This window comes from Pecten maximus, chromosome 7 (genome assembly GCF_902652985.1).
Source record: "Pecten maximus chromosome 7, xPecMax1.1, whole genome shotgun sequence".
Taxonomy (NCBI): domain Eukaryota; kingdom Metazoa; phylum Mollusca; class Bivalvia; order Pectinida; family Pectinidae; genus Pecten; species Pecten maximus.
The window spans coordinates 6,892,878-6,920,394 of record NC_047021.1 but is presented as its reverse complement, the minus strand read 5'-3'; the positions used below and the strand labels follow the sequence as shown (position 1 = coordinate 6,920,394).

The following is a 27,517-nucleotide window of genomic DNA, read 5'->3' as shown; positions in this document are numbered from 1 at the left end:
ACTGTCAACCTGTACCGTATCCCAACAATATCACTATAAACCTGTACCGTATCCCAACAATGTCACTATAAACCTGTACCGTATCCCAACAATATCACTGTAACCTGTACCGTATCCCAACAATATCACTATAAACCTGTACCGTATCCCAACAATGTCACTGTAAACCTGTACCGTATCCCAACAATGTCACTATAAACCTGTACCGTATCCCAACAATATCACTGTAAACCTGTACCGTATCCCAACAATGTCACTATAAACCTGTACCGTATCCCAACAATGTCACTATAAACCTGTACCGTATCCCAACAATATCACTGTAAACCTGTACCGTATCCCATCACTATAAACCTGTACCGTATCCCAACAATGTCACTATAAACCTGTACCGTATCCCAACAATGTCACTATAAACCTGTACCGTATCCCAACAATGTCACTATAAACCTGTACCGTATCCCAACAATGTCACTATAAACCTGTACCGTATCCCAACAATATCACTGTAAACCTGTACCGTATCCCATCACTATAAACCTGTACCGTATCCCAACAATGTCACTATAAACCTGTACCGTATCCCAACAATGTCACTATAAACCTGTACCGTATCCCAACAATGTCACTATAAACCTGTACCGTATCCCAACAATGTCACTATAAACCTGTACCGTATCCCAACAATATCACTGTAAACCTGTACCGTATCCCATCACTATAAAACCTGTACCGTATCCCAACAATGTCACTATAAACCTGTACCGTATCCCAACACTATCACTATAAACCTGTACCGTATCCCAACAATGTCACTATAAACCTGTACCGTATCCCAACAATATCACTGTAACCTGTACCGTATCCCAACAATATCACTATAAACCTGTACCGTATCCCAACAATGTCACTGTAACCTGTACCGTATCCCAACAATGTCACTATAAACCTGTACCGTATCCCAACAATGTCACTGTAAACCTGTACCGTATCCCAACAATGTCACTATAAACCTGTACCGTATCCCAACAATATCACTGTAAACCTGTACCGTATCCCAACAATGTCACTATCAACCTGTACCGTATCCCAACAATGTCACTATAAACCTGTACCGTATCCCAACAATATCACTGTAAACCTGTACCGTATCCCATCACTATAAACCTGTACCGTATCCCAACAATGTCACTATAAACCTGTACCGTATCCCAACAATGTCACTATAAACCTGTACCGTATCCCAACAATGTCACTATAAACCTGTACCGTATCCCAAAAATATCACTGTAAACCTGTACCGTATCCCATCACTATAAAACCTGTACCGTATCCCATCACTATAAAACCTGTACCGTATCCCAACAATGTCACTATAAACCTGTACCGTATCCCAACAATGTCACTATAAACCTGTACCGTATCCCAACAATATCACTATAAACCTGTACCGTATCCCAACAATGTCACTATAAACCTGTACCGTATCCCAACAATGTCACTATAAACCTGTACCGTATCCCAACAATATCACTATAAACCTGTACCGTATCCCAACAATATCACTGTAACCTGTACCGTATCCCATCACTATAAACCTGTACCGTATCCCAACAATATCACTATAAACCTGTACCGTCACTATCCCAACAATGTCACTATAAACCTGTACCGTATCCCAACAATATCACTATAAACCTGTACCGTATCCCAACAATGTCACTATAAACCTGTACCATATCCCAACAATATCACTATAAACCTGTACCGTATCCCAACAATATCACTGTAACCTGTACCGTATCCCATCACTATAAACCTGTACTGTATCCCAACAATGTCACTATAAACCTGTACCATATCCCAACAATATCACTATAAACCTGTACCGTATCCCAACAATGTCACTATAAACCTGTACCGTATCCCAACAATATCACTGTAAACCTGTACCGTATCCCAACAATATCACTGTAAACCTGTACCGTATCCCAACAATGTCACTATAAACCTGTACCGTATCCCAACAATGTCACTATAAACCTGTACCGTATCCCAACAATGTCACTATAAACCTGTACCGTATCCCAACAATATCACTATCAACCTGTACTGTATCCCAACAATGTCACTATAAACCTGTACCATATCCCAACAATATCACTATAAACCTGTACCGTATCCCAACAATGTCACTATAAACCTGTACCGTATCCCAACAATATCACTGTAAACCTGTACCGTATCCCAACAATATCACTGTAAACCTGTACCGTATCCCAACAATGTCACTATAAACCTGTACCGTATCCCAACAATGTCACTATAAACCTGTACCATATCCCAACAATGTCACTATAAACCTGTACCGTATCCCAACAATATCACTGTCAACCTTTACCGTATCCCAACAATGTCACTATAAACCTGTACCGTATCCCAACAATGTCACTATAAACCTGTACCGTATCCCAACAATGTCACTATAAACCTGTACCGTATCCCAACAATATCACTATAAACCTGTACCGTATCCCATCACTATAAACCTGTACCGTATCCCAACAATATCACTATAAACCTGTACCGTATCCCAACAATATCACTATAAACCTGTACCCTATCCAAACAATATCACTATAAACCTGTACCGTATCCCAACAATATCACTATAAACCTGTACCGTATCCCAACAATGTCACTATAAACCTGTACCGTATCCCATCACTATAAACCTGTACCGTATCCCAACAATGTCACTATAAACCTGTACCGTATCCCATCACTATAAACCTGTACCGTATCCCAACAATGTCACTATAAACCTGTACCGTATCCCAACAATGTCACTATAAACCTGTACCGTATACCAACAATGTCACTATAAACCTGTACCGTATCCCATCACTATAAACCTGTACCGTATCCCAACAATGTCACTGTAACCCTGTACCGTATCCCAACAATATCACTATAAACCTGTACCGTATCCCAACAATGTCACTATAAACCTGTACCGTATCCCAACAATGTCACTGTAAACCTGTACCGTATCCCAACAATATCACTGTAAACCTGTACCGTATCCCAACAATGTCACTATAAACCTGTACCGTATCCCAACAATGTCACTATAAACCTGTACCGTATCCCAACAATGTCACTATCAACCTGTACCGTATCCCAACAATATCACTATAAACCTGTACCGTATCCCAACAATGTCACTGTAAACCTGTACCGTATCCCAACAATATCACTATAAACCTGTACCGTATCCCAACAATGTCACTGTAAACCTGTACCGTATCCCAACAATATCACTATAAACCTGTACCGTATCCCAACAATATCACTATAAACCTGTACCGTATCCCAACAATGTCACTGTAAACCTGTACCGTATCCCAACAATATCACTATAAACCTGTACCGTATCCCAACAATGTCACTGTAAACCTGTACCGTATCCCAACAATGTCACTATAAACCTGTACCGTATCCAAACAATGTCACTATAAACCTGTACCGTATCCCAACAATGTCACTATAAACCTGTACCGTATCCCAACAATATCACTGTCAACCTGTACCGTATCCCAACAATGTCACTGTAAACCTGTACCGTATCCCAACAATGTCACTATAAACCTGTACCGTATCCCAACAATGTCACTATAAACCTGTACCGTATCCCAACAATGTCACTATAAACCTGTACCGTATCCCAACAATATCACTATAAACCTGTACCGTATCCCAACAATGTCACTGTAAACCTGTACCGTATCCCAACAATATCACTGTCAACCTGTACCGTATCCCAACAATGTCACTGTAAACCTGTACCGTATCCCAACAATGTCACTATAAACCTGTACCGTATCCCAACAATATCACTATAAACCTGTACCGTATCCCAACAATATCACTGTAAACCTGTACCGTATCCCAACACTATCAACCTGTACCGTATCCCAACAATGTCACTATAAACCTGTACCGTATCCCATCACTATAAACCTGTACCGTATCCCAACAATGTCACTATAAACCTGTACCGTATCCCAACAATGTCACTATAAACCTGTACCGTATACCAACAATGTCACTATAAACCTGTACCGTATCCCATCACTATAAACCTGTACCGTATCCCAACAATGTCACTGTAACCCTGTACCGTATCCCAACAATATCACTATAAACCTGTACCGTATCCCAACAATGTCACTATAAACCTGTACCTTATCCCAACAATGTCACTGTAAACCTGTACCGTATCCCAACAATATCACTGTAAACCTGTACCGTATCCCAACAATGTCACTATAAACCTGTACCGTATCCCAACAATGTCACTATAAACCTGTACCGTATCCCAACAATATCACTATCAACCTGTACCGTATCCCAACAATATCACTATAAACCTGTACCGTATCCCAACAATGTCACTGTAAACCTGTACCGTATCCCAACAATATCACTATAAACCTGTACCGTATCCCAACAATGTCACTGTAAACCTGTACCGTATCCCAACAATATCACTATAAACCTGTACCGTATCCCAACAATATCACTATAAACCTGTACCGTATCCCAACAATGTCACTGTAAACCTGTACCGTATCCCAACAATGTCACTGTAAACCTGTACCGTATCCCAACAATATCACTATAAACCTGTACCGTATCCCAACAATGTCACTGTAAACCTGTACCGTATCCCAACAATGTCACTATAAACCTGTACCGTATCCAAACAATGTCACTATAAACCTGTACCGTATCCCAACAATGTCACTATAAACCTGTACCGTATCCCAACAATATCACTGTCAACCTGTACCGTATCCCAACAATGTCACTGTAAACCTGTACCGTATCCCAACAATATCACTGTAACTGTACCGTATCCCAACAATATCACTGTAACCTGTACCGTATCCCAACAATATCACTGTAACCTGTACCGTATCCCAACAATGTCACTATAAACCTGTACCGTATCCCAACAATGTCACTATAAACCTGTACCGTATCCCATCACTATAAACCTGTACCGTATCCCAACAATATCACTGTAACCTGGCATCTATGTATAAACTTCATATTTCACTGTATTACACTACAGTATCTTATAAAACATGATGTCTGCCAAGAAATCACCAATTACATCTAGGTCATTCAGGTTCTTGTATGAGACCTGATGGCAGTGCTGAACCAGACACTGGGACCCATGCTTGTGTCTGCTGGAGACTTCCAAGTTTGTATCATACTTAACGTGTACCTATAACAACAATGGTAGGATTTTAGGATTGATCAGTTTACACATTTTAATTTTATTGTTCTCTCAAATGTTTGATGTATGCTGTTTGAATTAAAGGTTTGAAAGGTTCTGCTGACTGAGTTGATAGTGACAAAATGATGGATACATTTGTCTGATGATCTATCACTAGGATGTTACACATTATCATTACAGTAGACAGAGTGTCGGTTCCCCAGGATGAGTGACATTGGTGTGTAGTTCTTGGATAGGAAATGTTTCAGCTGAATCCAATGTGTAGGTGTCTTTATATTCCCCCCGGGAATCGTGGAGGTGTCTTTATTGTCCTCCGAGGAATCAAGAGTTTCGGGATTTCCAATCAACAAACTGTTCTTTGATTTCTAAGGAGAGTATTTGGATAGCCAAAATGGTATTGAGGGATATCAATTTTGCATTCATCTTTTCTATATTTGGGAGATGATTTTATTAAACAAGGGTATCATTTGCTATAATGTCTTTAAAAGTAGCATGGAGATTTGTTACGTCGCTACCAAACATTGTATGGGTGGTAAAATACTGATTTAATTACACCTATCACTTGACCTTACATTAGTAGGATCACCCACTTCATCTCCAGAAAGTTTTGTATGCACATTCATATTGATGTCACAATTAAAAAGGTATAAAATGTAAATACTTGACTATATCTGATATTGGTTAGAGCGTCTGTCATACGTAACCTCAGATAAAGATCTCCCAACTTCTGTCTACGTAACCTGAGATGAAGATCTCCCTACCTCTGTCTATGTGACCTCAGATGAAGATCTCCCTACCTCTGTCTACATAACCTCAGATGAAGATCTCCCTACCTCTGTCTACATAACCTCAGATGAAGATCTCCCTACCTCTGTCTACATAACCTCAGATGAAGATCTCCCTTCATCTGTCTATGTAACCTCAGATGAAGATCTCCATACCTGTCTACATTACCTCAGATGGAGATCTCCCTACCTCTGTCTACATAACCTCAGATGAAGATCTCCCTACCTCTGTCTACATAACCTCAGATGAAGATCTCCCTACCTGTCTACATAACCTCAGATGAAGATCTCCCTACCTCTGTCTCTATAACCTCAGATGAAGATCTCCACCTCTGTCTACATAACCTCAGATGAAGATCTCCCTACCTCTGTCTACATAACCTCAGATGAAGATCTCCCTACCTCTGTCTACTTAACTTCAGATGAAGATCTCCCTACCTCTGTCTATATAACCTCAGATGAAGATCTCCCTACCTCTGTCTACGTAACCTCAGTTGAAGATCTCCTTACCCCTGTCTCTATAACCTCAGATGAAGATCTCCCTACCTCTGTCTATATAACCTCAGATGAAGATCTCCCAACCTCTGTCTATGTAACCTCAGATGAAGATCCCCCTACCTCTGTCTACATAATCTCAGATGAAGATCTCCCTACCTCTGTCTACATAACCTCAGATGAAGATCTCCCTACTTCTGTCTACATAACCTCAGATGAAGATCTCCCTACCTCTGTCTTCATAACCTGAGATGAAGATCTCCCTACCTCTGTCTACATAACCTTAGATGAAGATCTCCTTTTCTCTCATATCTCGCCATGTTGGATAGAGTTTGCCCATGTTAGATAGCTATGTAAGATAAATCTATCTTACATAGCATTTCACGCGCGCGGAGTAATCTCCGTCCAAGAGGGACAACTCTCACAACGTCGTCTGCTTGTGTTTACACCCGATAGTCCTTATCGTCGGTGTCGGTTTTGAAACGTTGGACTTAACTATAAAAATACATACATTCTTAGATAAATATATATCATATCAGCAGTAAACCAATAGGGCTACACGGTTAAACGATTAGACATTTCATCTGAGCGAACATATAACTCCGTTACTGTAGACTAGGCCTACAGGCCTGTTGCCTACTGCAGTACAGTACAGTAACAGACTGGCCTACCCGACAGATTTGTCATTTGTCATTAAAAAAATGTAAACACATACACTCACCTGGCAATGACAGGAAGTAAAATAAAAGCCATACATAAAAAAATATATAAAAAAGAAAATGTCAAACATCACAACCTATGAAATGGTTCCGTTTGCGTCTGCGGGGAGCCTGGAATTTGTTTACTCTTCTGTACTGTCAGTAACTGCTAGCCTAGGCCTACTCAGTAACCTGTGTATTTGGAAGTTGGGAATTTGGCTCTTAAATGAACGAACATTCGGTAAAAATGACACCCCTCGATGTTCATATAAAATATTTATTTTAATTGTAACTCAGAGTCTATATTTGTGTAGAGTAACCATGAAAACTAACTGACATCATAGCCTTTCAATATGATCATCGTTATCGACGGACCTACCTTCGTCATTCCATCAAGACAACCGGTTAAACACATATAATCCTATGTCACAGAAAAGATCGAATACTCTTATAGAGTCATTGTTCGCTGGTTCACACACGAAGTTGCCAAAATCACAGTGAATTTAAAATTACCAGCCACGAAACATCGCCGCGTCATGGCGATCGAGATTAACATCACTCTCAATATCCTTGAACTATGAATGGAATTCCAATGACAGTCGTGACGTCATGCAGTGACGTAGTATTTTATAAAAAAAAAATTGACTTGGCATTTAAAAGTACAGTGTATTCTGTGAAATGATAAAATATGTCGAGGTGCAAATCAAATTATATGTAAAGTTGGAAAACTCATTTCAGCGTTGGCTTTCAGTATTGTTGATAGAACTTCTTTTTCTCGGATGTTGACAATTCGATCACGGCCACGTAAAAGTCGGTCAAGTTACGGTAATTTTTATCGGCGAATTGTTCATTCGTTCATCACTTAACCACAAAATGAATGAAATTTGTGTGCAATCATAGCTTGCCAAAATAAGGTATGATCTTTCAGAATATCACAAGTATTTTTAGTAAAAACATCAAATAAAGAAATTCAAAAATTGAAGAAAATGGATGGCTGAGGGACACTTTCGCCAGAAATTCGGTAATGATATGAGAGAAAAAGACTCTTTCATTATGTGTGTATTTAGGATAGTGATATTCCACCCTTGGGATCACAAAATGTGGTAAAACCCTCGGCAAGCCTCGGGTTTCACCACATTTTGTGACCCCTCGGGTGGAATATCCCTATCCTACATATACACATATGAAAGAGTCTTATAACCTCTGTCTATATAACCTCAGATGAAGATCTCCCTACCTCTGTCTACATAACCTCAGATGAAGATCTCCCTACCTCTGTCTATGTAAACTCAGATAAAGATCTCCCTACCTCTGTCTATGTAACCTCAGATGAAGATCTCCCTACCTCTGTCCACATAACCTCTGATGAAGATCTCCCTACCTCTGTCTACATAACCTCAGATGAAGATCTCCCTACCTCTGTCTTTATAACCTCAGATGAAGATCTCCCTACCTCTATCTATGTAACCTCAGATGAAGATCTCCCTACCTCTGTCTCTATATAACCTGAGAGAAGATCTCCCTACCTCTGTCTACATAACCTGAGATGAAGATCTCCCTACATCTGTCTACATTACCTCAGATGAAGATCTCCCTACCTCTGTCTACATAATCTCAGATGAAGATCTCCCTACCTCTGTCAATGTAACATCGGATGAAGATCTCCCTACCTCTGTCTATGTAACCTCAGATGAAGATCTCCCTACCTCTGTCTATGTAACCTCAGATGAAGATCTCCCTACCTCTGTCTATATAACCTCAGATGGAGATCTCTCTACCTCTGTCTATGTAACATCAGATGAAGATCTCCCTACCTCTGTCTACATAACCTCAGATGAAGATCCCCCTATCTCTGTCTATGTAACCTGAGATGAAGATCTCCCTACCTCTGTCTACGTAACCTGAGATGAAGATCTCCCTACCTCTGTCTACGTAACCTCAGATGAAGATCTCCCTACCTCTGTCTATGTAACCTCAGATGAAGATCTCCCTATCTCTGTCTATGTAACCTCAGATGAAGATCTCCCTACCTGTCTATGTAACCTCAGATGAAGATCTCCCTACCTCTGTCTATATAACCTCAGATGAAGATCACCCTACCTCTGTCTATATAACCTCAGATGGAGATCTCCCTACCTCTGTCTATATAACCCCAGATGGAGATCTCCCTACATCTGTCTCTATAACCTCAGATGAAGATCTCCCTACCTCTGTCTACATAACCTCAGATGAAGATCTCCCTACTTCTGTCTATATAACCTCAGATGAAGATCTCCCTATCTCTGTCTATGTAACCTCAGATGAAGATCTCCCTACCTCTGTCTACGTAACCTCAGATGAAGATCTCCCTACCTCTGTCTATGTAACCTCAGATGAAGATCTCCCTATCTCTGTCTATGTAACCTCAGATGAAGATCTCTCGACCTCTGTCTACATAACCTCAGATGAAGATCTCCCTACCTCTGTCTACATAACCTCAGATGAAGATCTCCCTACCTCTGTCTACATAACCTCAGATGAAGATCTCCCTACCTCTGTCTTTATAACCTCAGATGAAGATCTCCACCTCTGTCTACATAACCTCAGATGAAGATCTCCCTACCTCTGTCTACATAACCTCAGATGAAGATCTCCCTACCTCTGTCTACATAACTTCAGATGAAGATCTCCCTACCTCTGTCTACGTAACCTCAGTTGAAGATCTCCCTACCTCTGTCTACATAACCTCAGATGAAGATCTCCCTACCTCTGTCTACTTAACTTCAGATGAAGATCTCCCTACCTCTGTCTATATAACCTGAGATGAAGATCTCCCTACCTCTGTCTACGTAACCTCAGTTGAAGATCTCCTTACCCCTGTCTCTATAACCTCAGATGAAGATCTCCCTACCTCTGTCTATATAACCTCAGATGAAGATCTCCCAACCTCTGTCTATGTAACCTCAGATGAAGATCCCCCTACCTCTGTCTACATAATCTCAGATGAAGATCTCCCTACCTCTGTCTACATAACCTCAGATGAAGATCTCCCTACATCTGTCTTTAAAACCTCAGATGAAGATCTCCCTACCTCTGTCTACATAACCTCAGATGAAGAACTCCCCACTTCTGTCTACATAACCTCAGATGAAGATCTCCCTACCTCTATCTATATAACCTCAGATGAAGATCTCCCCACTTCTGTCTACATAACCTCAGATGAAGATCTCCTTACCTCTGTCTATATAACCTCAGATGAAGATCTCCCTACCTCTGTCTACATAACCTCAGATGAAGATCTCCCTACCTCTGTCTATATAACCTCAGATAAAGATCTCCCTACCTCTGTCTATGTAACCTCAGATGAAGATCTCCCTACCTCTGTCCACATAACCTCTGATGAAGATCTCCCTACTTCTGTCTACATAACCTCAGATGAAGATCTCTCTACCTCTGTCTATATAACCTCAGATAAAGATCTCCCTACCTCTGTCTATGTAACATCGGATGAAGATCTCCCTACCTCTGTCTATGTAAACTCAGATAAAGATCTCCCTATCTCTGTCTATGTAACCTCAGATGAAGATCTCCCTACCTCTGTCTATGTAACCTCCGATGAAGATCTCCCTATCTCTGTCTATGTAACCTCAGATGAAGATCTCCCTACCTGTCTATGTAACCTCAGATGAAGATCTCCCTACCTCTGTCCACATAACCTCAGATGAAGATCTCCCTACCTCTGTCTACATAACCTGAGATGAAGATCTCCCTACCTCTGTCTACATAACCTTAGATGAAGATCTCCTTACCTCTGTCTATATAACCTCAGATGAAGATCTCCCTACCTCTGTCTACATAACCTCAGATGAAGATCTCCCTACTTCTGTCTATATAACCTCAGATGAAGATCTCCCTACCTCTGTCTATGTAACCTCAGATGAAGATCTCCCTATCTCTGTCTATGTAACCTCAGATGAAGATCTCTCGACCTCTGTCTACATAACCTCAGATGAAGATCTCCCTACCTCTGTCTACATTACCTCAGATGAAGATCTCCCTACCTCTGTCTACATAACCGCAGATGAAGATCTCCCTACCTCTGTCTACATAACCTCAGATGAAGATCTCCCTTCATCTGTCTATGTAACCTCAGATGAAGATCTCCATACCTGTCTACATTACCTCAGATGGAGATCTCCCTACCTCTGTCTACATAACCTCAGTTGAAGATCTCCCTACCTCTGTCTACATAACCTCAGATGAAGATCTCCCTACCTCTGTCTACATAACCTCAGATGAAGATCTCCCTACCTCTGTCTCTATAACCTCAGATGAAGATCTCCACCTCTGTCTACATAACCTCAGATGAAGATCTCCCTACCTCTGTCTACATAACCTCAGATGAAGATCTCCCAACCTCTGTCTACTTAACTTCAGATGAAGATCTCCCTACCTCTGTCTATATAACCTGAGATGAAGATCTCCCTACCTCTGTCTACGTAACCTCAGTTGAAGATCTCCTTACCCCTGTCTCTATAACCTCAGATGAAGATCTCCCTACCTCTGTCTACATAACCTCAGATGAAGATCTCCCAACCTCTGTCTATGTAACCTCAGATGAAGATCCCCCTACCTCTGTCTACATAATCTCAGATGAAGATCTCCCTACCTCTGTCTACATAACCTCAGATGAAGATCTCCCTACATCTGTCTTTAAAACCTCAGATGAAGATCTCCCTACCTCTGTCTACATAACCTCAGATGAAGAACTCCCCACTTCTGTCTACATAACCTCAGATGAAGATCTCCCTACCTCTGTCTACATAACCTGAGATGAAGATCTCCCTACCTCTGTCTACATAACCTTAGATGAAGATCTCCTTACCTTTGTCTATATAACCTCAGATGAAGATCTCCCTACCTCTGTCTACATAACCTCAGATGAAGATCTCCCTACCTCTGTCTATGTAAACTCAGATAAAGATCTCCCTACCTCTGTCTACATAACCTCAGATGAAGATCTCCCTACCTCTGTCTTTATAACCTCAGATGAAGATCTCCCTACCTCTATCTATGTAACCTCAGATGAAGATCTCCCTACCTCTGTCTCTATATAACCTGAGAGAAGATCTCCCTACCTCTGTATATATAACCTGAGATGAAGATCTCCCTACCTCTGTCTACGTAACCTCAGTTGAAGATCTCCCTACCTCTGTCTACATAACCTCAGATGAAGATCTCCCTACCTCTGTCTATATAACCTCAGATGAAGATCTCCCTACCTCTGTCTATATAACCTCAGATGAAGATCTCCCTACCTCTGTCTACATAACCTCAGATGAAGATCTCCCTACCTCTGTCTACATAACCTCAGATGAAGATCTCCCTTCATCTGTCTATGTAACCTCAGATGAAGATCTCCATACCTGTCTACATTACCTCAGATGGAGATCTCCCTACCTCTGTCTACATAACCTCAGATGAAGATCTCCCTACCTCTGTCTATATAACCTCAGATGAAGATCTCCCTACCTCTGTCTACATAACCTCAGATGAAGATCTCCCTACCTCTGTCTCTATAACCTCAGATGAAGATCTCCACCTCTGTCTACATAACCTCAGATGAAGATCTCCCTACCTCTGTCTACATAACCTCAGATGAAGATCTCCCAACCTCTGTCTACTTAACTTCAGATGAAGATCTCCCTACCTCTGTCTATATAACCTGAGATGAAGATCTCCCTACCTCTGTCTACGTAACCTCAGTTGAAGATCTCCTTACCCCTGTCTCTATAACCTCAGATGAAGATCTCCCTACCTCTGTCTATATAACCTCAGATGAAGATCTCCCAACCTCTGTCTATGTAACCTCAGATGAAGATCCCCCTACCTCTGTCTACATAATCTCAGATGAAGATCTCCCTACCTCTGTCTACATAACCTCAGATGAAGATCTCCCTACATCTGTCTTTAAAACCTCAGATGAAGATCTCCCTACCTCTGTCTACATAACCTCAGATGAAGAACTCCCCACTTCTGTCTACATAACCTCAGATGAAGATCTCCCTACCTCTGTCTACATAACCTGAGATGAAGATCTCCCTACCTCTGTCTACATAACCTTAGATGAAGATCTCCTTACCTCTGTCTATATAACCTCAGATGAAGATCTCCCTACCTCTGTCTACATAACCTCAGATGAAGATCTCCCTACCTCTGTCTATGTAAACTCAGATAAAGATCTCCCTACCTCTGTCTATGTAACCTCAGATAAAGATCTCCCTACCTCTGTCCACATAACCTCTGATGAAGATCTCCCTACCTCTGTCTACATAACCTCAGATGAAGATCTCCCTACCTCTGTCTTTATAACCTCAGATGAAGATCTCCCTACCTCTATCTATGTAACCTCAGATGAAGATCTCCCTACCTCTGTCTCTATATAACCTGAGAGAAGATCTCCCTACCTCTGTCTATATAACCTGAGATGAAGATCTCCCTACCTCTGTCTACGTAACCTCAGTTGAAGATCTCCCTACCTCTGTCTACATAACCTCAGATGAAGATCTCCCTACCTCTGTCTATATAACCTCAGATGAAGATCTCCCTACCTCTGTCTATATAACCTCAGATGAAGATCTCCCTACCTCTGTCTACATAACCTCAGATGAAGATCTCCCTACCTCTGTCTACATAACCTGAGATGAAGATCTCCCTCCCTCCGTCTACATTATGTTGACTATGATGATTAGTCTGGGAAATCTAACGGCATGGCGGTAGAAAATGGCTGCCTTTCTACCTAAGAGACATCCAGGTGATGACATAGGTTGGTACCCCTAGAAATAGTGTACTGATGTCTTCAATAAGTTTGTAACAAGGGAAATAACTCACTTAAAAACTTATTTCTTAGATAACTTTTCTGATGGACTCCCAAACTAACCTGACAATAGATCATTAAACATTTATGACAAAAAAGTTTATTTCGACAGGACAATTTTTGCTGAAGCAATAAAAGATCCCTGGGGTGATTATGATGATCACTGTGTCTTGTATTGAGATGATATTAGACACAATCTATGTAGATGTGTCAGAGGTGTGATATTTACACTAGATACTCCACAGTTGATTTAGATCATTGATGTACTTGCTGATGGACTGCGAAAATTACAAGTCTATAATCTGTATAAGATCACCATCATTTGTGATGGCTTGGCATGCTAATTAAATGTGTGATGATGGTCATAAAGAGAGATACTATCTAAAGTAAAATATTAAAGATTAAAACAACTCCTGTGAGTATTAGTGTTAACAGAAATGATATTTAAAGTGAGATTGGAATGGAAAAAAAACAAAAAAAACCAGGTCATGTGATTGTGGGAACCAAAGTTGATACTTTGTAAGGAATTTCCAAATTACATTTGAGAGGAAACACAATGTAATGTAAAGTCCAAAATTATAGGAAAAATGGCACAAATGGGCCTGATGTTGACAGAAAATATATGTTTATAAAAGCATTGAAAAATGAGATAGGTTTAACTACAAGGGTCCTATATCAGAATGTCTAAGTCATTGTCAGGGGAGATAGTGAGGAGATAAGTTTTACCTACAAGTGTCCTATATCAGAGTATCTAAGTCAGTGTCAGGGGAGATAGTGAGGAGATCAGTTTTACCTACCAGTGTCCTATATCAGAGTGTCTAAGTCTGTGTCAGGGGAGATAGTGAGGAGATAAGTTTTACCTACAAGTGTCCTATATCAGAGTGTCTAAGTCAGTGTCAGGGGAGATAGTGAGGAGATCAGTTTTACCTACAAGTGTCCTATATCAGAGTGTCTAAGTCAGTGTCAGGGGAGATAGTGAGGAGATCAGTTTTACCTACCAGTGTCCTATATCAGAGTGTCTAAGTCAGTGTCAGGGGAGATAGTGAGGAGATAAGTTTTACCTACCAGTGTCCTATATCAGAGTGTCTAAGTCAGTGTCAGGGGAGATAGTGAGGAGATAAGTTTTACCTACCAGTGTCCTATATCAGAGTGTCTAAGTCTGTGTCAGGGGAGATAGTGAGGAGATAAGTTTTACCTACAAGTGTCCTATATCAGAATGTCTAAGTCAGTGTCAGGGGAGATAGTGAGGAGATAAGTTTTACCTACAAGTGTCCTATATCAGACTGTCTAAGTGAGTGTCAGGGGAGATAGTGAGGAGATAAGTTTTACCTACAAGTGTCCTATATCAGAGTGTCTAAGTGAGTGTCAGGGGAGATAGTGAGGAGATAAGTTTTACCTATACAAGTGTCCTATATCAGAGTGTCTAAGTCTGTGTCAGGGGAGATAGTGAGGAGATAAGTTTTACCTATACAAGTGTCCTATATCAGAGTATCTAAGTCTGTGTCAGGGGAGATAGTGAGGAGATAAGTTTTACCTATACAAGTGTCCTATATCAGAGTATCTAAGTCAGTGTCAGGGGAGATAGTGAGGAGATAAGTTTTACCTACAAGTGTCCTATATCAGAGTGTCTAAGTCTGTGTCAGGGGAGATAGTGAGGAGATAAGTTTTACCTACAAGTGTCCTATATCAGAGTATCTAAGTCAGTGTCAGGGGTGATAGTGAGGAGATAAGTTTTACCTACCAGTGTCCTATATCAGAGTGTCTAAGTCTGTGTCAGGGGAGATAGTGAGGAGATAAGTTTTACCTACAATTGTCCTATATCAGAGTGTCTAAGTCAGTGTCAGGGGAGATAGTGAGGAGATAAGTTTTACCTACCAGTGTCCTATATCAGAGTGTCTAAGTCTGTGTCAGGGGAGATAGTGAGGAGATAAGTTTTACCTACAAGTGTCCTATATCAGAGTGTCTAAGTCTGTGTCAGGGGAGATAGTGAGGAGATAAGTTTTACCTACCAGTGTCCTATATCAGAGTGTCTAAGTCAGTGTCAGGGGAGATAGTGAGGAGATAAGTTTTAACTACCAGTGTCCTATATCAGAGTGTCTAAGTCTGTGTCAGGGGAGATAGTGAGGAGATAAGTTTTACCTACAAGTGTCCTATATCAGAGTGTCTAAGTCAGTGTCAGGGGAGATAGTGAGGAGATAAGTTTTACCTACAAGTGTCCTATATCAGAATGTCTAAGTCAGTGTCAGGGGAGATAGTGAGGAGATAAGTTTTACCTACAAGTGTCCTATATCAGAGTGTCTAAGTCAGTGTCAGGGGAGATAGTGAGGAGATAAGTTTTACCTACAAGTGTCCTATATCAGACTGTCTAAGTCAGTGTCAGGGGAGATAGTGAGGAGATAAGTTTTACCTACAAGTGTCCTATATCAGAGTGTCTAAGTCAGTGTCAGGGGAGATAGTGAGGAGATAAGTTTTACCTACAAGTGTCCTATATCAGAATGTCTAAGTCAGTGTCAGGGGAGATAGTGAGGAGATAAGTTTTACCTACAAGTGTCCTATATCAGAGTATCTAAGTCTGTGTCAGGGGAGATAGTGAGGAGATAAGTTTTACCTACCAGTGTCCTATATCAGAGTGTCTAAGTCAGTGTCAGGGGAGATAGTGAGGAGATAAGTTTTACCTACAAGTGTCCTATATCAGAGTGTCTAAGTGAGTGTCAGGGGAGATAGTGAGGAGATAAGTTTTACCTACAAGTGTCCTATATCAGAGTGTCTAAGTCAGTGTCAGGGGAGATAGTGAGGAGATAAGTTTTACCTACAAGTGTCCTATATCAGACTGTCTAAGTCTGTGTCAGGGGAGATAGTGAGGAGATAAGTTTTACCTACAAGTGTCCTATATCAGAGTATCTAAGTCAGTGTCAGGGGAGATAGTGAGGAGATAAGTTTTACCTACAAGTGTCCTATATCAGAATGTCTAAGTCAGTGTCAGGGGAGATAGTGAGGAGATAAGTTTTAACTACCAGTGTCCTATATCAGAGTGTCTAAGTCTGTGTCAGGGGAGATAGTGAGGAGATAAGTTTTAACTACCAGTGTCCTATATCAGAGTGTCTAAGTCTGTGTCAGGGGAGATAGTGAGGAGATAAGTTTTACCTACCAGTGTCCTATATCAGAGTGTCTAAGTCAGTGTCAGGGGAGATAGTGAGGAGATAAGTTTTACCTACAAGTGTCCTATATCAGAATGTCTAAGTCAGTGTCAGGGGAGATAGTGAGGAGATAAGTTTTACCTACAAGTGTCCTATATCAGAGTATCTAAGTCAGTGTCAGGGGAGATAGTGAGGAGATAAGTTTTAACTACCAGTGTCCTATATCAGACTGTTTAAGTCAGTGTCAGGGGAGATTGTGAGGAGATAAGTTTTAACTACCAGTGTCCTATATCAGACTGTTTAAGTCAGTGTCAGGGGAGATAGTGAGGAGATATGTTTTACCTACCAGTGTCCTATATCAGAATGTCTAAGTCAGTGTCAGGGGAGATAGTGAGGAGATAAGTTTTAACTACAAGTGTCCTATATCAGACTGTTTAAGTCAGTGTCAGGGGAGATACTGATTAGAAAGTACATAACTTTAGCCAGGTATAACAGTTTAATATTGACTGATCAATATTGGAATGTTCTGTGTTTTGTAAGCAGACAGTGAGAGATAATTTGTGTGTGAAGCTGCAGTCGCCGCTCGGCTCTGATGTCTTCTATGATATTGTGTTTGGATACACCAACCCATAATCTTTTCTGAATTTACAGGCAGTTTAATTTAAAATATTGACTTTTCTTTCATTGCAGACTCACATTCTTTAAATTTTGAAATTTGCAGAATTGATTCCTTGAGAAGAAAAAAATTGCAATGCCAGATTACATTTTACTGTTGCCTTGACATACAAAGGCACTGTAGATCATGATTGGTGGATCTACAAATCCACTGTAGATCATGATTGGTGGATCTACAAATCCACTGTAGATCATGATTGGTGGATCTACAAAGTCCACTGTAGATCATGATTGGTGGATCTACAAATCCAATGTAGATCATGATTGGTGGATCTACAAATCCACTGTAGATCATGATTGGTGGATCTACAAATCCACTGTAGATCATGATTGGTGGATCTACAAAGTCACTGTAGAACAGGACTGGTGGATCTACAAAGGCACTGTAGATCATGATTGGTGGATCTACAAAGGCACTGTAGATCATGATTGGTGGATCTACAAAGTCACGGTAGATCAGAATTTGTGGATCTACAAAGTCACTGTAGATCATGATTGGTGGATCTACAAAGGCCCTGTAGATCATGATTGGTTGATCTACAAATCCACTGTAGATCATGATTGGTTGATCTACAAATCCACTGTAGATCATGATTGGTGGATCTACAAATCCACTGTAGATCATGATTGGTGGATCTACAAATCCACTGTAGATCATGATTGGTGAATCTACAAATCCACTGTAGGTCTGGATCTACAAAGCCACTGTAGATCATGATTGGTGAATCTACAAAGGCACTGTAGATCATGATTGGTGGATCTACAAAGGCACTGTAGATCATGATTGGTGGATCTACAAATCCACTGTAGATCATGATTGGTGGATCTACAAATCCACTGTAGGTCTGGATCTACAAAGCCACTGTAGATCATATGAATCGAGGCAAAAACTCAATCAGATTATTCAACATGTCAACATTAATGTCTGGCAGCCATCAGTGACATTAATATCGGTACAGAAAAGACATTTCCACGGGGGTCGTCGCTAACTCCGGCACCCTAACTGATGAAGTGTGTACTTGTCACCATAGGGTATCTCGATTTGGCCGTCATAATGATTCCACACAAGTCATTTCTCTTATATCCGTGTCATTTTTATGAGTTCAGGCAACACTCAGCTTCCTATAATTATAACTAGTTGTTTCCTGGGAGTTACAACATTTGTTCTGAATGTCCTCCCCAGAAATACTGTTAAGATTTGGTGTTATACCATGTGGTGAGTAACCATGTACAGCTTGTTTTAGTTGACTCTGACCATCACTGACTATTGGTTTGGTTGACTCTGACCATCACTGACTGTTGGTTTGGTTGACTCTGACCGTTACTGACTGTTGGTTTGGTTGACTCTGACCATCACTGACTGTTGGTTTGGTTGACTGACCATCACTGACTGTTGGTTTGGTTGACTCTGACCATTACTGACTGTTGGTTTGGTTGACTGACCGTTACTGACTGTTGGTTTGGTTGACTCTGACCATTACTGACTGTTGGTTTGGTTGACTGACCATTACTGACTGTTGGTTTGGTTGACTGACCGTTACTGACTGTTGGTTTGGTTGACTGACCATCACTGACTGTTGGTTTGGTTGACTGACCATTACTGACTGTTGGTTTGGTTGACTCTGACCATTACTGACTGTTGGTTTGGTTGACTCTGACCATCACTGACTGTTGGTTTGGTTGACTGACCATTACTGACTGTTGGTTTGGTTGACTGACCATTACTGACTGTTGGTTTGGTTGACTGACCATTATTGACTGTTGGTTTTTTGTTGACTGACCATTACTGACTAGGTTTGGTTGACTGACCATTACTGACTGTTGGTTTGGTTGACTCTGACCATTGCTGACTGTTGGTTTGGTTAACTCTGACCATCACTGACTGTTGGTTTGGTTGACTGTCTGACCATTACTGACTGTTGGGTTTGGTTGACTGACCATTACTGACTGTTGGTTTGGTTGACTCTGACCATTACTGACTGTAGGTTTGGGTGATTCTGACCATTACTGACTGTTGGTTTGGGTGATTCTGACCATCACTGACTGTAGGTTTGGTTGACTGACCATTACTGACTGTAGGTTTGGTTGACTGACCATTACTGACTGTTGGTTTGGTTGACTCTGACCATTACTGACTGTTGGTTTGGTTGACTGACCATTACTGACTGTTGGTTTGGGTTATTCTGACCATTACTGACTGTTTGTTTGGTTGACTGACCATTATGGTTGACTGACCATTACTGACTGTTGGTTTGGGTTATTCTGACCATCACTGACTGTTGGTTTGGTTGACTGACCATTACTGACTGTTGGTTTGGTTGACTGACCATTACTGACTGTAGGTTTGGTTGATTCTGACCATTACTGACTGTTGGTTTGGTTGACTGACCATTACTGACTGTTGGTTTGGTTGACTCTGACCATTACTGACTGTTGGTTTGGTTGACTCTGACCATTACTGACTGTTGGTTGTGTTGACTCTGACCATTACTGACTGTTGGTTTGGATGACTCTGACCATCACTGACTGTTGGTTTGGTTGACTGACCATTACTGACTGTAGGTTTGGTTGACTGACCATTACTGACTGTTGGTTTGGTTGACTCTGACCATTACTGACTGTTGGTTTGGTTGACTGACCATTACTGACTGTTGGTTTGGTTGACTCTGACCATTACTGACTGTTGGTTTGGTTGACTCTGACCATTACTGACTGTTGGTTGTGTTGACTCTGACCATTACTGACTGTTGGTTTGGATGACTCTGACCATCACTGACTGTTGGTTTGGTTGACTGACCATTACTGACTGTAGGTTTGGTTGACTGACCATTACTGACTGTTGGTTTGGTTGACTCTGACCATTACTGACTGTTGGTTTGGTTGACTGACCATTGCTGACTGTTGGTTTGGTTGACTCTGACCATTACTGACTGTTGGTTTGGGTGATTCTGACCATTACTGACTTGGTTTGGTTGACTGACCATTACTGACTGTTGGTTTGGTTGACTGACCATTACTGACTGTTGGTTTGGTTGACTGACCATTACTGACTTGGTTTGGTTGACTGACCATTACTGACTGTTGGTTTGGTTGACTCTGACCATCACTGACTTGGTTTGGTTGACTGACCATTACTGACTGTTGGTTTGGTTGACTGACCATTACTGACTGTTGGTTTGGTTGACTGACCATCACTGACTGTAGGTTTGGTTGACTGACCATTACTGACTGTTGGTTTGGTTGACTGACCATTACTGACTGTTGGTTTGGTTGACTGACCATTACTGACTGTTGGTTTGGTTGACTGACCATTACTGACTGTTGGTTTGGTTGACTCTGACCATTACTGACTGTTGGTTTGGTTCACTCTGACCATTACTGACTGTAGGTTTGGTTGACTGACCATTACTGACTGTTGGTTTGGTTGACTGACCATTACTGACTGTTGGTTTGGTTGACTGACCATTACTGACTGTTGGTTTGGTTCACTCTGACCATTACTGACTGTTGGTTTGGTTCACTCTGACCATTACTGACTGTTGGTTTGGTTGACTCCGACCATTACTGACTGTAGGTTTGGTTGACTCTGACCATTACTGACTGTTGGTTTGGTTGACTGACCATTACTGACTGTTGGTTTGGTTGACTGACCATTACTGACTGTTGGTTTGGTTGACTCTGACCATTACTGACTGTAGGTTTGGTTGACTCTGACCATTACTGACTGTTGGTTTGGTTGACTCTGACCATCACTGACTGTTGGTTTGGTTGACTCCGACCATTACTGACTGTAGGTTTGGTTGACTGACCATTACTGACTGTTGGTTTGGTTGACTGACCATTACTGACTGTTGGTTTGGTTGACTCCGACCATTACTGACTGTTGGTTTGGTTGACTCTGACCATTACTGACTGTTGGTTTGGTTGACTCCGACCATTACTGACTGTTGGTTTGGTTGATTGACCATTACTGACTGTAGGTTTGGTTGACTGACCATTACTGACTGTTGGTTTGGTTGACTGACCATTACTGACTGTTGGTTTGGTTGACTCTGACCATTACTGACTGTTGGTTTGGTTGACTCCGACCATTACTGACTGTAGGTTTGGTTGACTGACCATTACTGACTGTTGGTTTGGTTGACTCTGACCATTACTGACTGTTGGTTTGGTTGACTGACCATTACTGACTGTTGGTTTGGTTGACTCTGACCATTACTGACTGTTGGTTTGGTTGACTGACCATTACTGACTGTTGGTTAGGTTGACTCTGACCATCACTGACTGTTGGTTTGGTTGACTCTGACCATTACTGACTGTTGGTTTGGTTGACTCTGACCATTACTGACTGTTGGTTTGGTTGACTCTGACCATCACTGACTGTTGGTTTGGTTGACTGACCATTACTGACTGTTGGTTTGGTTGACTCTGACCATTACTGACTGTTGGTTTGGTTGACTCTGACCATTACTGACTGTTGGTTTGGATGACTCTGACCATCGCTGACTGTTGGTTTGGTTGACTGACCATTACTGACTGTAGGTTTGGTTGACTGACCATTACTGACTGTTGGTTTGGTTGACTGACCATTACTGACTGTTGGTTTGGTTGACTGACCATCACTGACTGTTGGTTTGGTTGACTCTGACCATTACTGACTGTTGGTTTGGTTGACTGACCATTACTGACTGTTGGTTTGGTTGACTGACCATTACTGACTGTTGGTTTGGTTGACTCTGACCATTACTGACTGTTGGTTTGGTTGACTCTGACCATTACTGACTGTTGGTTTGGTTGACTCTGACCATTACTGACTGTTGGTTGTGTTGACTCTGACCATTACTGACTGTTGGTTTGGATGACTCTGACCATCACTGACTGTTGGTTTGGTTGACTGACCATTACTGACTGTAGGTTTGGTTGACTGACCATTACTGACTGTTGGTTTGGTTGACTCTGACCATTACTGACTGTTGGTTTGGTTGACTGACCATTGCTGACTGTTGGTTTGGTTGACTCTGACCATTACTGACTGTTGGTTTGGGTGATTCTGACCATTACTGACTTGGTTTGGTTGACTGACCATTACTGACTTGGTTTGGTTGACTGACCATTACTGACTTGGTTTGGTTGACTGACCATTACTGACTGTTGGTTTGGTTGACTCTGACCATCACTGACTGTTGGTTTGGTTGACTGACCATTACTGACTGTTGGTTTGGTTGACTGACCATCACTGACTGTTGGTTTGGTTGACTCTGACCATTACTGACTGTTGGTTTGGTTGACTGACCATTACTGACTGTTGGTTTGGTTGACTGACCATTACTGACTGTTGGTTTGGTTGACTCTGACCATTACTGACTGTTGGTTTGGTTGACTCTGACCATCACTGACTATTGGTTTGGTTGACTGACCATTACTGACTGTTGGTTTGGTTGACTGACCATTACTGACTGTTGGTTTGGTTGACTCTGACCATTACTGACTGTTGGTTTGGGTGATTCTGACCATTACTGACTTGGTTTGGTTGACTGACCATTACTGACTTGGTTTGGTTGACTGACCATTACTGACTGTTGGTTTGGTTGACTGACCATTACTGACTGTTGGTTTGGTTGACTCTGACCATTACTTAAGCTGGAGGAACATGTTCCATTGTTGTAATAGAGGGGTTTCCATTACATAACAAGACTAAATGTATCTGTTTCCAGCTATTAACAATTTTAAAACATAAACTGTTCATGGGAGTTCTGTCCTTATCAGAGTGTAACAATACTCTCACAGGGCACTTCTTTTGTGCTTCATGTAGAAGCATTTCAACTTAGATGTGGATGTGAATTTATTGGAGTATTGAGTGTTTGAAACAATGCTATGTCGATTGGTATATATTTGTATACGAGAGTTTAGTAATGTCGATTGGGATATATTTGTATACGGGAGTTTAGTAATGTTGATTAGGATATATTTGTATACGGGAGATTAGTAATGTCGATTAGGATATATTTGTATACGGGTGTTTAGTAATGTCGATTGGGATATATTTGTATATGGGAGTTTAGTAATGTCGATTGGGATATATTTGTATATGGGAGTTTAGTAATGTCGATTAGGATATATTTGTATATTGGAGTTTAGTATGTCCATTAGGATATATTTGTATATGGGAGTTTAGTAATGTTGATTAGGATATATTTGTATACGGGAGATTAGTAATGTCGATTAGGATATATTTGTATACGGGTGTTTAGTAATGTCGATTGGGATATATTTGTATATGGGAGTTTAGTAATGTCGATTGGGATATATTTGTATATGGGAGTTTAGTATTACTAAACCCCCATATACAAATATATCCTAATCGACATTAAATGTCGATTAGGATATATTTGTATATGGGGGTTTAGTAATGTCGATTAGGATATATTTGTATATGGGAGTTTAGTAATGTCGATTAGGATATATTTGTATATGGGGGTTTATAGTAATGTCGATTGGGATATATTTGTATATGGGAGATTAGTAATGTCGATTAGGATATATTTGTATATGGGAGATTAGTAATGTCGATTAGGATATATTTGTATATGGGAGTTTAGTAATGTCGATTAGGATATATTTGTATATGGGGGTTTAGTAATGTCGATTGGGATATATTTGTTTATGGGAGTTTAGTAATGTCGATTAGGATATATTTGTATACGGGAGTTTAGTATGTCCATTAGGATATATTTGTATATGGGAGTTTAGTAATGTCGATTGGGATATATTTGTATATGGGAGTTTAGTAATGTCGATTAGGATATATTTGTATATGGGGGTTTATAGTAATGTCGATTGGGATATATTTGTATATGGGAGATTAGTAATGTCGATTAGGATATATTTGTATATGGGAGATTAGTAATGTCGATTAGGATATATTTGTATATGGGAGTTTAGTAATGTCGATTAGGATATATTTGTATATGGGGGTTTAGTAATGTCGATTGGGATATATTTGTTTATGGGAGTTTAGTAATGTCGATTAGGATATATTTGTATACGGGAGTTTAGTATGTCCATTAGGATATATTTGTATATGGGAGTTTAGTAATGTCGATTGGGATATATTTGTATATGGGTGTTTAACTCTTTACGTACTCATTCAAATTTCGCGGTCGCTACCGGAAGTGAATGCTGGGTAGGTCCTTTGTGTATTGGAGCATATGGCTATCACATCAGACGTCGATAAAACGATCTTTTACTGATCTTTTACTGTTGTATAATGCTTAATATTAAATGAAGTTTATCATATGGAACAAGTACTGAGTACGGAAACTCTTTTACCCAATTTTTCCTTTAAAATACGGCGAAATCACCAGGCAGAATCGCGGGAAATGACATGTTAATCGGCACATGTGTCACACATGTGCAAGAAATCACGCAGCCAAAACATCGTTTTTTCGGTGTGTAAAAATATTTTACGTATTTCTTACTTATTTTGATGATAAACGTTACTCAATTATATATATATTATCGTTTTTAATTGTTTTATTGTGTTTAACACCTCAACAATCTCGCAGAAAACGAAAGTAAATTTGAGGCCGCCATTTTGTAGCTATGTAAACAGCTCGGCATGAACCGGCGGAATTCTTTGAAATAGACAATCTTAACGAATGAATTATGCTTCTGGTACGTAAAACATACCATCAATACAATATTTACATTGCTTTTTATTTCTTAAAAACATCATTTCCGTGTCAATTCCTTCGTATGACTATGCTAAACCAGCAAGTAATATCAACATCTTTCGCGATGTTTTACGACGATTTGAGTCGTCACAAAGGATGGAAGGCATGTTAATTGTGACGTGTGTAGTCGTCATGAAGGATACAAGAGCACATTTTTGTGACGTCTGTAGTCGTCGTGAGTACGGAAAGAGTTAATAATGTCGATTGGGATATATTTGTATATGGGTGTTTAATAATGTCGATTAGGATATATTTGTATATGGGAGATTAGTAATGTCGATTAGGATATATTTGTATATGGGAGTTTAGTAATGTCGATTAGGATATATTTGTATATGGGAGATTAGTAATGTCGATTGGGATATATTTGTATATGGGAGTTTAGTAATGTCTATTGGGATATATTTGTATATGGGAGTTTAGTAATGTTGATTAGGATATATTTGTATATGGGAGTTTAGTAATGTCGATTGGGATATGTTTGTATACGGGAGATTAGTAATGTCGATTAGGATATATATGTATATGGGGGTTTAGTAATGTCGATTATAATATATTTTTATACGGGAGATTAGTAATGTCGATTGGGATATATTTGTATACGGGAGTTTAGTAATGTCGATTGGGATATATTTGTATATGGGGGTTTAGTAATGTCGATTAGGATATATTTGTATATGGGAGTTTAGTAATGTCGATTAGGATATATTTGTATATGAGAGTTTAGTATGTCCATTAGGATATATTTGTATATGGGAGTTTAGTAATATCAATTAGGATATATTTGTATACGGGAGTTTAGTAATGTCGATTGGGATATATTTGTATATGGGAGTTTAGTAATGTCGATTGGGATATATTTGTATATGAGAGTTTAGTAATGTCGATTAGGATATATTTGTATATGAGAGTTTAGTAATGTCGATTGGGATATATTTGTATATGGGAGTTTAGTAATGTCGATTGGGATATATTTGTATATGGGAGTTTAGTGATGTCGATTGGGATATATTTGTATATGGGAGATTAGTGATGTCGATTGGGATATATTTGTATATGGGAGTTTAGTAATGTCGATTGGTATATATTTGTATATGGGAGTTTAGTAATGTCGATTAGGATATATTTGTATACGGGAGTTTAGTAATGTCGATTGGGATATATTTGTATACGGACGTTTAGTAATGTCCATTAGGATATATTTGTATATGGGAGTTTAATGTCGATTGGGATATATTTGTATATGGGAGTTTAGTAATGTCGATTAGGATATATTTGTATACAGGAGTTTAGTAATGTCGATTGGGATATATTTGTATACGGACGTTTAGTAATGTCCATTAGGATATATTTGTATATGGGAGTTTAATGTCGATTGGGATATATTTGTATATGGGAGTTTAGTAATGTCGATTAGGATATATTTGTATACGGGAGTTTAGTAATGTCGATTAGGATATATTTGTATATGGGAGATTAGTAATGTCGATTGGGATATATTTGTATATGGGAGTTTAGTAATGTCGATTGGGATATATTTGTATATGGGAGTTTAGTAATGTCGATTGGGATATATTTGTATATGGGAGATTAATAATGTCGATTGGGATATATTTGTATATGGGAGTTTAGTAATGTCGATTGGGATATATTTGTATATGGGAGTTTAGTAATGTCGATTGGGATATACAGTGGACCCGCGATAATCCGGACGCCGATAGTCCGGAAAACTCACAGTCCGGACGGAATATCACGGGAACGGATTTCTGTAACGTTATTTGTACTCACCAGTCCGGAAATTTGGATTCCTATTCCGGAAGCCCATTTTGG

The 27,517-nt window shown here is 40.1% G+C and overlaps 3 protein-coding genes across 3 annotated transcripts in view; 2 read left to right on the top strand and 1 right to left on the bottom strand.

Annotated features, from left to right (window-relative positions):
* The window catches only part of LOC117331455 (general transcription factor 3C polypeptide 1-like), a 429,349-nt gene that overhangs the window by 85,100 nt on the left and 316,732 nt on the right, over positions 1-27,517 (top strand). The gene's annotated exons all lie outside the window — the stretch shown is intronic.
* Positions 1-27,517, top strand: part of LOC117331456 (FMRFamide receptor-like) — a 324,895-nt gene that overhangs the window by 14,727 nt on the left and 282,651 nt on the right. The gene's annotated exons all lie outside the window — the stretch shown is intronic.
* On the bottom strand, positions 18,046-18,612 carry LOC117331022 (snake venom metalloprotease inhibitor 02A10-like). The gene has a single exon (XM_033889615.1). It carries the CDS (start codon positions 18,610-18,612, stop codon positions 18,046-18,048), a length of 567 nt encoding a protein of 188 aa, XP_033745506.1.

Bases quoted from the DNA above. Each gene is read 5' to 3' on its own strand.
- LOC117331022 (XM_033889615.1), bottom strand. From the start codon at position 18,612: ATGATCTACAGTGGATTTGTAGATCCACCAATCATGATCTACAGTGGA.